We start from the raw sequence: 13022 nt of genomic DNA, 5'->3' as shown, positions 1-13022 counted from the left end.
ATTTGGAGCAAGTTATCATTAATATTACTCACCTGCATCTGCACCTCTGAGTGAGCTTTTTCATGAGCGTTCCTCATCTCCCTTAATTCTTCTAGAATCTGTTGAAGCATACCCCCAGCTGAGTATTATTTACTGGTATTTCTGAGAACTCGTTAGCCTGGGCAGACCTTAAACTTATCAATGGTAAGAGACTTGTGTTAGCTGGAAGGTTAAAGATACCTGGCTCCCCAGCGCTTGAGGTTCGAGCAATAGTTGCATACCGTTAGAGTCTGAATGAGGCTCCTTTGTTTTATCTTCTGTCTCCCTTAACAGAGGATTAACTTTGCCCTCCCACCAGTGATACAGTTGAAGCTTTGGGACCAAATAGGAGTATGTGGTCTTTTCACAAAGTTTTGCCATTTCTTGTGCCGGCGTAACAGTAGTGCTTGTTATACCTTCTTTTTGTGTTGGAGGGTTCTCACTCGTGGGGTAAATTATTCCCTTTCATCAGGGGAAAATGAGGGCCGTTCAACAATGTTTAAAGCCCTGGAAGCCTCCGGCTGAGTATTGTTAAAACCTTCCTTAGTGCCTAGGAGGCACAGTGCTTCAGAGGATAATCTTGGTGAACTACTTGCACTGGTAGTAGGGCTTTTGTTTCCCTTTCGCGCCTGAATGCTTAGTAGCTATATTCAGGATCCACGGCTTTGAAGCTTTCTCCTATCAGCGGGTTATGATGAACTTTGGAGGTTTTGGCAGGAGTGTGTCTTCCTGGCAGTAAAGCACTTCATTGGCCCAAATATGCTGGGAGGTGAAGTTTTCTTTCACTATGTAACAGGGGAGGATATACCTTGAATGCCGTTGGCAGGTTAAGCAAGTTTTGCTGACGTCCTTAGATTTCCAACAGAAGTGCAGTGAGACCCGCCTAGTCTCCTTATATCATGATGCACTGTGGATTCCTGGGCAAATCAATATCCATAGCTTAAAACAGCATCTATGCCGTGGCTAAATGGAGGAGTGTTCGATCGGCCACAAGCTGCACCCACACCTAGGTAGGCCACTTCCGCGGTTGCTCAGGTGCTCACCTTCCCCCGGGGTGGGGGGCACATAGCATAGCCCTTTGAGGTTACGATATCCTATTATGATGGGGATGTGGGAGAGAGTACGCTGCCCCATGCAAACAGTGGCTCTCCCCTAGTGAAACTGCATGCTCCTCACCTCTTGAGGACACAGTGGGTCTTGTGCGGCTGTCATGCAGCCGGTGCCTTCACCAAGAGCACATAGCCAGCCTTGCCATTGAGTACATCAGTCTCTGCATATCATAACGCTCCCCTCCACCTTCTGACACCATCAGACGCCATTCCTCGCAGTTATGGCAGATCCCGGAAGCAATTACTTAGACACCAAGCATGATGAAATGAAATGAAAAATTATATTTATATAGCGCGTAACTGCCCGGAGGCCTCGTCGCGCTTTAAGCAGAGTCCTATGACGGCTCCAAGATGCATTAACACGTTTTGGCGAACAAATGCGTTTTTAGGGCTTTCCTAAATGCCAGCCGATTGTTGATCTGTCTCATGTCCTGGGGAAGGGAGTTCCAGAGTCTGGCAGCAGTGTGAGAGAAGGAACGGCCACCCCATCGAGCTTTTGTGAGCTTTGTTATAGTTGCTAGGTGCAGTGAACCGGAACGGAGGGATCTGGAAGGGACGTAGGGCACCACAAAGGGAGACAGAATGGCAGGGCCAGTTTGATTAAAAGATTTGTGCACAATGCACATGGCCTTAAACTGTGCTCTGGCAGCCATCGGAAGCCAGTGCAGCTCCTTAAGAGCTTTCTTGGCTGACTGCCAGCAGGGGATGTTGAACAAAAGTCGGGCGGCACAGTTTTGGGTAACTTGGAGCCTATTGATCACTGTTGCGGGAGCACCCAAGTATAAAGCATTCCCGTAATCAAGGCGGGAGAGGATCAGAGCCTGGATCATAACTCTCCTGGCCTGAAAAGGAAGTAGAGGAAGGACTTTGCAAAGCATTTTCATTAGCCCTACACAAGTGGAGGCAGTTTTGTTAGCTTGAACCGAGAAATCTAGCGCACTATCAAGCCAGACACCAAGGCTCTTTATCTGGGGTTTGGGGAGGGGGGGAGAGCAGCAACAAAGTATTAGGCATAAAATCGTTTTTTTTAGTTAAAAACAGATAGCGAAGCACACACGATGTTGTAAGCTAAAGTGCTAGTGCAGGAGTGTCAGGATTTCTTGAGCGCGAAGGCACTGGGAGCCTAAATAGTCGGGCACATGGAAGACTAGAGCGTCAACCCCCTAAAATGGCCGCCCCGTAATGGCACCACCAGGAAGTGAAAGCGTTCTGTGTTCCCTCCACACCGATCAGCCTAACGCTGCGGTGGACCGGGGAGTCAGAGTTAATTCAATTCAAATTCAAATTCAATTTAAAATCACAACAATAGCAGCAACAAAGTATTAGGCATAAAATCGTTTTTTTTAGTTAAAAACAGATAGCGAAGCGCACACAATGTTGTAAGCTAAAGTGCTAGTGCAGGAGTGTCAGGATTTCTCGAGCGCGAAGGCACTGGGAGCCTAAAGAGTCAGGCACATGGAAGACTAGAGCGTCAACCCCCTAAAATGGCCGCCCCGTAATGGCACCACCAGGAAGTGAAAGCGTTCTGTGTTCCCTCCACACCGATCAGCCTAACGCTGCAGTGGACCGGGGAGTCAGAGTTAATTCAATTCAAATTCAAATTCAATTTAAAATCACAACAATAGCAGCAACAAAGTATTAGGCATAAAATCGTTTTTTTTAGTTAAAAACAGATAGCGAAGCACACACGATGTTGTAAGCTAAAGTGCTAGTGCAGGAGTATCAGGATTTTGAGAGCTCCCATGTCCATGGATGTGGGCATCTTCTGGCATTTAAGAGGTTAAGGCAAGCTCAAAAGCATCCATCGGTGCTAAGTTCTCATGCTGCCACACCATGCTACCCCAGCTGTGAGGGAAAATGCCAGGGTCCTTATGGCCACACAGCTCTATGGGAGAGAGGAGACGTCTGTCAATCTGTACTCTAGCCAAGAAGTTATATGCTCACGTTTTCTCTTTGTGCTTTTACTGACCTCACCAGTTTCCCCCAGTTCTCTATGTCTCTTCCTTCAGCAGAATTATACCCATCCTGCCCACCCCATTAAAGTTTGGCCTCATAGATATTTGATCACTGGTAAATTTGTAATCGTATCACTAAATAACAGTTTGCCGGTTTCATTATACCCCTTTGGCTTTACAGTGTCTTTGTCCATCGTTTTAATAGCTACATTTAAGGGCAAAAAGAAGACCTTAAGGAAAAATATAAACTCCCAACATTTGTTATATTATCTGTCAGGATACTCAATTCCTGTTACAGAATACTTGTGAAATTTCAAGAGCTCATAACGATTAAGCTTCAGTGATGATGAGAGAGTCCGACTCCATCTCCTACTTTAACATACAGCATCGTAAGTGTAAAATGGGAAAGTGCTATAAGTAGTCCCAACCATGCAACACACCAGAAGACCTGGTCTGACTTACCTGTTGTTTATTGCTAATGGCTTCGCGCTGTCAGTGGGGGAAAGTTTGTCTTGTAGAAAGAAAAACTGAGATGCCAGGACTTGCGCTATTATCACGACAGCCATCAGTACCGCTCCAAGCCTACATTCAAAGAACAGAGTAAAACAGTGTCTTGCAAAGTCCAGAGTCAAAACTTAAAAAAATGCATTGTCATTTCGATGCTTATGAGCTTTGCCATTTGCAAACATCTTAACCTCTTGCGTGCCCCGCCCTTTCCCCGCCCTGTGCCGGGCTTTCTATTAGCGGGCGGGGTTCATGACGAGATGGTCTCGTCATGGGCACAGCGCAACCGCGGCCCATGACGAGACCATCTCGTCATGGGCACTGAAGGGGTTAAGTAAATCATTAAAATGGAAGAGTGGCTTAATGAACCCCTGGTGGCCATCTTAACTGGAATGTAATTTGGATGGTTCGTGTAACCATGTCCTTTTATTTCTGTTCTCATCCATGTACCTATTGAAAAGTGTATGGCAATGTGTCACTGTTGCTAGTTAGTAGTTTAGTTTGTAAGTGCACATAAAAAGTGGTCACAGGAAATTAGTCATTTGGGTCCAGAAGCTTACACAGTTTTGTACCACACAACACTGCTAATTGTTGTGCTTTGACAGATGTACTAATGTGCTGAGATGTGGTGCGCATGGATTTATGCAAGTCCATCACCCTGTTTTCTTATTTATGGGGTAGAATTTCCTCTGTAAATCCTTGCAAATATAATTGAATGGAAAGACTGAAGCATGCAAGGTACAGCATACCTTCATTACTGCATTCATGTTCGGAAATTGACAGTATTGCAACATTTCTTGCAATGATAGGAGAGGGAGGTGGGCTGCAATATTGACACAAATATGGCAGAATGTGACTGGGACATCAGGGATGAGTATGGCGCAGTCGAAGGGAGTGTTTTTTAAAGACTGCAGCATGTATAGTAGAGAATCAAACTATAGGTGGAGAGTAATGCAATAATTGAAGAAAAAACGAATAATCAATGAATTAAACTAAAGGAGAATGGTTTATAATAAGAAGGAAGAAAAAGTGAATACTAATTGAGGATTGAAAACCAGAACAAAATAGGAGAAAACAACCAAAAAGGAAATATATATATATATACATATATATATATATATTATTTTTTAATTAGCAGTTGTTATTCAGGAAACAATCATCTAGGTCTTCTTATTGGGTGGACAGAATAACATGGCAATAATATAGAGGACCAAAATTTTGAGAAGGTAAGTGCAAATAAAAAATTGTAGATTTACTATTCTTAACTCCACATACACGTACATTGAAGACATATATGTCAACATGGTATAACATATGTGGAGTAAAGTATAGTAAAACTTTGCTTACTAATAGAATCCTACTTTCATGATATTTTTGCCCTTGATATTCTTGACACAATATTTTGTTCACGTGGCATTATTCTATGATATTTTGTCCAAACATCACTCGGTGTAACACTGCATCCGTAATAACAAGTGATTCAGGAAGCTGCACACGTGATGCAAACCTTGTGAGAATGTGATAAGGATCCAGAAAAGAAACCGATGTAGCCTGAAATCGAAAGAGCAAGCATGCCTATATTTGAAGAAAATGTATGAGGGCTAAGAGTCCATCACAGGCATACATGGGCATAGCTTCAGGGGCCGGTGTTTGGAGTGTCACACCTCACCCATAAAAAAATATTTTGGAGTAAATAGTTGGGTACCCAGGCTTTCAGTTGAGTATGATGAAGTGTCTGTCGGATTTCACCTGGGATTTTTATATGCCTTCACTGGCAAACACACACGCTCTCTCACTCTTGTCTCTGTTTTAAAGGCCATACAAAATGTTGCTTAGTTTGAAAAATGTTGTGTTATGAATTCCCCTAACAATCCACCATCATCTCTCTTTCCATTGCCCTTAAGCCCCCCTCATGTCTTGCTTTTCATATAATGTATTTCAACAAAATACCCAGCGTGACTGTTAGACAATCTGAAGCTCACACATCCCCAATCTTAATGACCAAGTAACTCCCCTGCAGGCATAGAGACATAGTGAGATAGTATAGAAGGTGTACCTAAGCAAATAGTCAGGTTCTTTAAATGACCATTGCATGGCTATGAGGACTAAAATGTGAGAAACCCTCCAAATTTGGTTCAGTCCATGCTAGGAGGTCGGGATCTATATCTAGGGGAAAAATGGGTAAAGACATCTAAGATTTATGCAACCAACAGGCTAGTATGTGCATGCCTTATCCATTAAAAGGGGGGCAAGACTTACAACTTACATTGTTACTGAGGAATATTGTTGTATGTAATGTATCTGGGAAAAGAACAAGAGGTTCCATAAGGTGGCCGTAATGTAAGTGAATTGGTAGTTTAAATAAGTAGAGATTAAAATGTGAGTTACAATGCCCATGTTCGACCTACAGTTAGGCTAAATAGTAACTGTAACAAGGTGGTGGGGTTCCAAGTTCTTAGTCAATAAACAAAACTTTCAGAGCTGTCTATACCTGCATCAACTGAAACAAAAACTTGAGGAGTGGCACCGATATAGGCTACTAACATTAGATGAAAAGCAGTTCCTGTATATTGCTCACCCTACTATCACCACACTCTACCTACTACACAAAATTTACGATATAGATTTCCCTCCCAATGGCAGATATCCAAAATAGTAGGATGTCGCTTGTTCGGCTCTAAATTTGCAGAATGTATTGATTACTGTCTCACCAAGACCATTCTGAAAATTCACTCCAGATTTTTGCCTTCTTTTGCCAAACCTGTTTGTGTTGTCTTTTAGGACTCTGTGAACTTTACTCATTCTTCTCTGTGATAACTTACTTATAAGTCCCAAGTAAGTCCCAAGTAAATGCCACCCCCTAAAGTAGCTGGCAAAACATGTCTCAGGCCAACAACTGTCATTTCAACCTGGCAACCTAAATGTTTTTGCCAGTCCTTAACCTTCATTTTTAATACTTGTAGGTCACCACTAAGGTAGGCCCTAAATGCTCAAAGGGCAGGGTGTATGTTATTTAAAAGGTAGGACGTGGTTTAGAGTATTACATGTCCTGACAGTGAAAAGTCGTTTTTCACTGTAGTAGGGCTATCCCTCACATAGACTCAAACTAGGTTATCTTATTATACATACCTATACTTAATAAGGGATAACTTCAGTTTATAAACAGATAGAGAAATGCTTCTTCCCCTCATTTGAACTGTAATTTAAAATTCTCTTGAAAGGTAAAGTCGGATGTTAAGTTACTATTCTGAAAATGCCCCTTTTAGAACGTTGCCATTTTTCTGCCTTAAGCAAATGTATCCAGGGTCAAATGACTCTGAATGGCTCTCCTGTGATGTGTTGTATATTTCTTCCAGACATGGGAGCAAAATGACCTTGTTTCTGGGCTAGGGTATTCCTCTCCAAAGCAGGATATCCTAGGGGGTTGTACTCAGCCCTTCCTGACTTCTAAGTGCTGCTTGTCCTGACACTGACACTGACAAATGAAGTTCACACATAGACTTGCCAGACCTTTGCTACTTTAAACAGTTTGCAGTCAAACCTAGGAAAGGGGTAAGGTTAGACAAATATGTCATCTCCCACCCACTGGGTAAAAATAGCACCCTTAAGAGCATCTCATCAGAACATTCCTGGGCCTGTGGAAGATTCATAAGAACTGCCCTGCTGTCTGAAGAAGGAAGATTGGACCTGCTTGACTTTATCCAAGGCTCCCTAGAAGTGACTCCCACTGTCAGTTGGCTGGCCTCCTCTTTGAGCTACAGGGATACAACAAGTTTCTCCTGCAACTTCCCAACTTATCAGGACCAACTGGACTTACCGGAGCCCTGTTGCTGGCTTCTACTGGAGAGAGTCCTGATCCTGAAGAGCTGCCCTTCCAGGTACTGGGCCTTTGGCAGACATCGGGGAGTACTCCTCCTGCCACAAAACTACAAGTCTTGAGCTCCAGGTGAAGATACAGAGGTTTTGCATGTTTGCGACCGTGAACAGACTCCTCGTATCACCCAATGACTATCTGAGACGCCTGCTGACATGAATCTCCAATGATGACCTCCTCTTCATGTCCTCTCTGAGAACCAGTGCTAATGGTGACCTTCCACCTCTACTGCCACACACAGCTCCAGCAATGACCGACTCTTTGCGCAGACAGCGACTGTCCACGGTGCCCAAACTCCCCTTTGCACTCAATGCTAATGGGAAGCTCCTCTGCAGATCTATACGTGGAGTTGGACTCAAAGAAGGTAAAACAAACTTGGCCACTTTATGTGACCCATGCTCCATTGTGATCGGTCTGAACTTTTGACTTTGATCAGATCGAAATAACCAGATAATCTCAAATGGTGCTTTTTGATTTTTTGGTGCTACTTTCACTAGAAACTTTACAAATTCATAACTCTGGTACAAAAGATTCGATTTTTGTCATTTTGTTGTCATTTTATTTATTAAAATTAACCTTACTTTTTCTAGTTAGGGGTTTTCTTCTCTTATGTTTTCACCATACTGCTGTTTGAGTGCTGCATAAATTCTTTACACATTGCCTCTAGGTTAAGGACGGTTTATTTAGTGACTTCTGTGGTTCTCCCTGACAAGTGCTTATTATTTGAGAGGGGCTTCTACTGTAACTCTAATAACCAAATTTCTTACAATTACCATTTCCAAGCTATGATTAAAATACTACCCTCGAATATCAGAGATGCCACACACATACTAAAAACTTGAACACATTGATTGGCAGGAAGATTTACTTCTGGCTTCCATAGATACAGTCCATTTCTACACCTCAATCAGGGTGGTAAATTCGCAATGAAGGTACAGTGAAAAAAGCCTTATCCACAAGACCAACCGACTATTGAAAAAGTAACAATATAATCATAGATTTTTTTTCTTTTTGCCTGAGAAACAACAACTTTTGTTTCACAATGAATATTGTATTAAAATATAAAGAACAGCAATAGGGGCAAAATCTGCTCCTTTAGATGGCTGAATTTTGATGGGAGAGGTTGAAAGACAATTGCTCTTGGCCGACAAATACCACCATTCACACAAACAGATCATCTTCTGTGATCGTTATATATCAACAACATATTAATGATATTGCAGGGTCCCAGGACCCTATTATTAGACTATATTCAACAAATTAACTTGAATGATTGGAACATCATAATCACATCCACAATCTCAAAGGAAACTGTTGATTTCCTTGATCTAACCATCTAAATAGACAAAAAAAGAGGAATCATAGGAAAGAAACTGCTGCTAATGCAACCTTAAGATAATTAATTAGAGCCAAGAGAAATGTAGTTCAGAAGAGACATACAAGACTATCAGTGAGGGGATCAAACAGAGACTAAGTGACAGAGGCTACAAACCTCTAATGCTTGTCTACACTGCAGATGAAATCAAGGGAGTTGACTGAGGTTCTATTCTGAGGGAAAACAAAAAACAAAAACAAGACCAAAATACATGAACAGTTTCCATAATGGCCACACTTCATTAAAAAAATACGCAAAAAACACTGGCATTTGCTAGAAAGTCGTCCTGCACTCATGACAGTAGCAACAATTAGCTCCAAATCGGGTTTAGAAGAGCCGCAAACATCAATCAAAAACTATACTTTACACTTTGAGAATAAGCTCACTAAAAATGAAAGAATAAATCACTTCTGGTTTCTTTACCTGCCCAAACTGCTTGATCAGCAAACTATGTTAAAATGTAAAGGCCAACAAGGGAATCGTTTCTAGAATACACATTTTTTAAAACCTTAACTTATATTATCTGTCCCAATAGGGACAGTGGAGAATGAATCACAACACAACTCAGCATGTAATAAATGAAAGAATTAAAATTAAAGAAAAGAAAAGACTCAAACAGATTTTAGATTGGAGAATGATCCTTATATTCAATATAATTAATTTGGAGTACAAATCAAGAAATTTCATATCAACATATATCTTGTGAAGCAAGTCAAATTAGTGAAATTAAAGATTAATGCCTGTACAGTCTACTCTATTTGATATCAATACATTCACACCAAAAAAAAATTTAATGGTGAAAGTCCAATAATTTCACTTGGCGTCGACGTTACGATCCTTATTGTTCCTAGTCCGAAAGACCACCTTCAGGTCAACCATATTATATTGGAATTGCAGCAATGACTCCCACATGAACTGAAAATTATTATAAAGTGCATACAAAAAGGATATTCAATCCACTTATGCAGATGGATGATATCAGAGGCAATGATCCTAAAGTGAAAAACATGCATGTTATGAGAAAAACAGGAGGAAAGAAAGATGTCAATGTGCTTAAGTGAAACTAAATGAAGTATGAATATATGCAAAAAGTCCCAAAAATCAATAAAGAGAACTATCACTTACTTTAGTCATGATAACCTTTAGAATAAAGATGGGTATTAGAATTTTTGTAAATCAAAACAAAAATTCAATCAAAAAGAAAGATCAAAATCCATTTATTATTAATGGAAAACTTCCAATCCAATCATTGATATAGGAACTCACATATACCCTAAGTGAATCAATAGTGAAGTTGAAAAAAATCATCAAATGTAAATTTGGAAGACAATTTTTGAAGCTGAAAGAATAATACAAGTGTATAAGATCAACATGGTTATCCTATCAATTAAATCAACTGGCAACCAAGCCAAAATATATGGAGAAAACTCATATAAACTGAATGATTCAGCTCATGGAATGTCTCACAAGTGAAGACCGATTCAAACAAACACTAAGATTACTTCCCTATTTATGTGCACCTGGTGCCAAAAGCTACTCTAACAACTAAAGTGGCAAGAATAGTGGCCATCATTATTGGAGGCGCAATATTTAATACTAGATCTCCATTCATAATTACTCAAATGCATATGATTTACAGCAATGAAAAAAGTGGTTAATCATTTACTGGTAACAAAAGAAAGCTGTTACAAACAACTCTATACTCATTAATAAATAAAGCCCTTCTGGTCATCTAGTGACGAAAAAGTGATAAGCAAGTGTTACAGTCATAATTCTCAAAAGGGACTCTAGCATAGTTGGAAAGAGTTTAGAAATACAGAGAAGAAAAAGAGATATGAGCCATATAGGTGATAGTACAAAGGTCTTGATTCATTGCACAATAATATTTTGTGAGATTGTTAACATTAAAAGAAATATTGCAAAAATACTGAATAGTCATCTAAAAATATGATTAAACAATCAAATGCAAGAAATGATGCTAATAATTTCCTAACATAGCTATGAAATTCACCATACCGAAAACATGACATAAGGCGGCTTTTACCAAGTACAAAAATTCTGAAAAATCATACAATACAAAGTGACATGAATGTCATATTACGTGTAAATAGTCAATAATGCCGTCAGTTTATCGAATTGTTAGGTATATTGCAACAAGTCCTATGTTATTTACAACGTCAAAAACACATTTCAATTTCACATGGAAAATGTTCTAAGGGTTATGACGACATCCTTAAATACATGTGTTATGTTAGTTGGAGAAATGCATCAGGAAAAATAAAAATGTGACATATGAATTACTTAAACTGTGGGAATTATAAACATTTGTGTTAATGTAAAGGTTACGTATAACAAAAAGTTTCGAATTAGGCAAAATATCTACAATAAATATAATCGAAAATTGATAATTATATGAATCTCCAAGTCATTCAATATTTCCAAAAATTAATAGTCAGAAACACTATTACAATGAATGATAAGACATAAACATACTGAATTAAGAACTTAGAAATGAAGCATAATACATAAACAATCATATCCAACTTTTTAAAGAGTATTTAAAGTGGACTATTCTAAAGCAATGGTCAAACCACATTTCACAGTGTCAACTTTTGGGATTCATCTGTTTTCATATATTTTTAATAAGCTGTTAGTGTTGTTGGTTCAGGCATTTGGTTTGATCACATCAATCACCCACCATCTTATGCCTCTGGTTCAATGATTGAAGGTAGTGAATTGCTCGAGCAGATGGACATGCTCAATTTTGCACCTAACGCATGACTGATGTTGCAAGGTATCAAATGCTGTTTCCACAATCGGGGTAGATTTAGGCATTGCTGTACGGTGCATTCCATTGGTTCATTGTAAGTTTTACTAGTCTATCCTTCAAATTAGAACTCCTTTTAAACACAAACATAGGTTTATCATGAAAGATAAGATCATCATTTAATAAGTTCCAGTGTATCACACTAGAATTCAATCCCACCTTTCTCAGCTTCTTAGACATAGCCATTAAAGTTGAGAATAAGAAACTATACACCACCTTATACACTAAAACAACAGATAAACATACCTTGCTGAAATATGATATTCACCATCCACAAGCACCAGATTACTACGCATGTTCACTTTCGGCACCTTGTCTAACAAGATTAAAAGAATTGTTCAGAAACACTACTTTAAGTGATCATAAGAATTTAGTTGTATGGTCACGAATTGGAACGAATGTGTGAAGGTATATCAGTACTGGCATTTGTGAGGTTTTTTGAGTTTGAATAAGGCCTAGCCTTACTGATTAAAGGCACAACCCTCTGAGTTTATACAGTCATAATCATTAGAACATTTTGCAAGGCAGATTAATGTGTGTATTTGACATTCTAAATAAAATGGAACTTGTTGCAATATGACTACCAATTCGACACACTAACGGCATTACTGACTTCATGTCACTTTGTACAGTTTTTATTGGTAGACTTTGGGGGATTCTTGGTGCATGGAAGTTTGTGGATCCTTGCAGATTCCAGAACTTTCCATCACAGAAATGTGAGGATTTTTCTTTTTACAAAGTTTGAGGTTGGCAAGGGATTCTGGGTAAGATAATCTGGTGAGAGGCACACAAGTCACCCCATTCTGGATTCCTATGGGTGTCTAGTTTTCAAACATCTACAGGGTTACTACGTTTTCCCAGGTGCTGGCTGATCTAGGGCCCAAAATCCACTGCTAGGCACATTGTAAAAAAAGGTCAGTGCCTAGTGGCCTTCTGAGGGGGGGGGGGAGTGGCAGATCGAGGGCTATTACCCCTATATGCCCCCAAGGGGGTCAGAACGACTGATTATTATTTTGGGGGTGGGGGCATTGGAATGCCCATTCTAGGTAGCCCCTGCACCCACACATACAAAAATATCCACGTAATACCTGTCGTCTAGTGTGCTTGCAGATTAGGGGCTATGGCCCCCAACTGCCTCCTGCGGGGCAGAAAGTCTGTGGCATTTTTTGAGAGGGGTGGGGGCATTGGCATGCCCATTCTGGTTAACCCCCACCCAGAACTTTGGACAACAAATTACTGGTGCCTAGTGGACTTTCTGCCCCCTGAGGGGGGCAGATAAGGGGCTAGTGCCCGTTATCTGCCTCCCGGGGCAGAAAGACTGTGGCAATTTTTTTGGGGGTAGGGGCATTGGCATGCCCAT

The 13022-nt window shown here is 40.2% G+C and overlaps 1 protein-coding gene across 1 annotated transcript in view; it reads right to left on the bottom strand.

Moving 5' to 3' along the window:
* Positions 1 to 13022, bottom strand: part of LOC146860197 (stimulated by retinoic acid gene 6 protein-like) — a 425550-nt gene that overhangs the window by 54363 nt on the left and 358165 nt on the right. The window contains exon 15 of the mRNA XM_085646323.1: positions 3545 to 3664. Within this exon, the coding sequence (XP_085502449.1) occupies positions 3545 to 3664 (120 nt within the window). The remainder of the gene's footprint in view (positions 1 to 3544; positions 3665 to 13022) is intronic.

The sequence above is a fragment of the Triturus cristatus genome, chromosome 3_1 (assembly GCF_964204655.1).
Source record: "Triturus cristatus chromosome 3_1, aTriCri1.1, whole genome shotgun sequence".
Lineage (NCBI taxonomy): Eukaryota > Metazoa > Chordata > Amphibia > Caudata > Salamandridae > Triturus > Triturus cristatus.
Note: the sequence above shows the minus strand (reverse complement) of the source record. Positions and strands in the feature narration are given on the sequence as shown.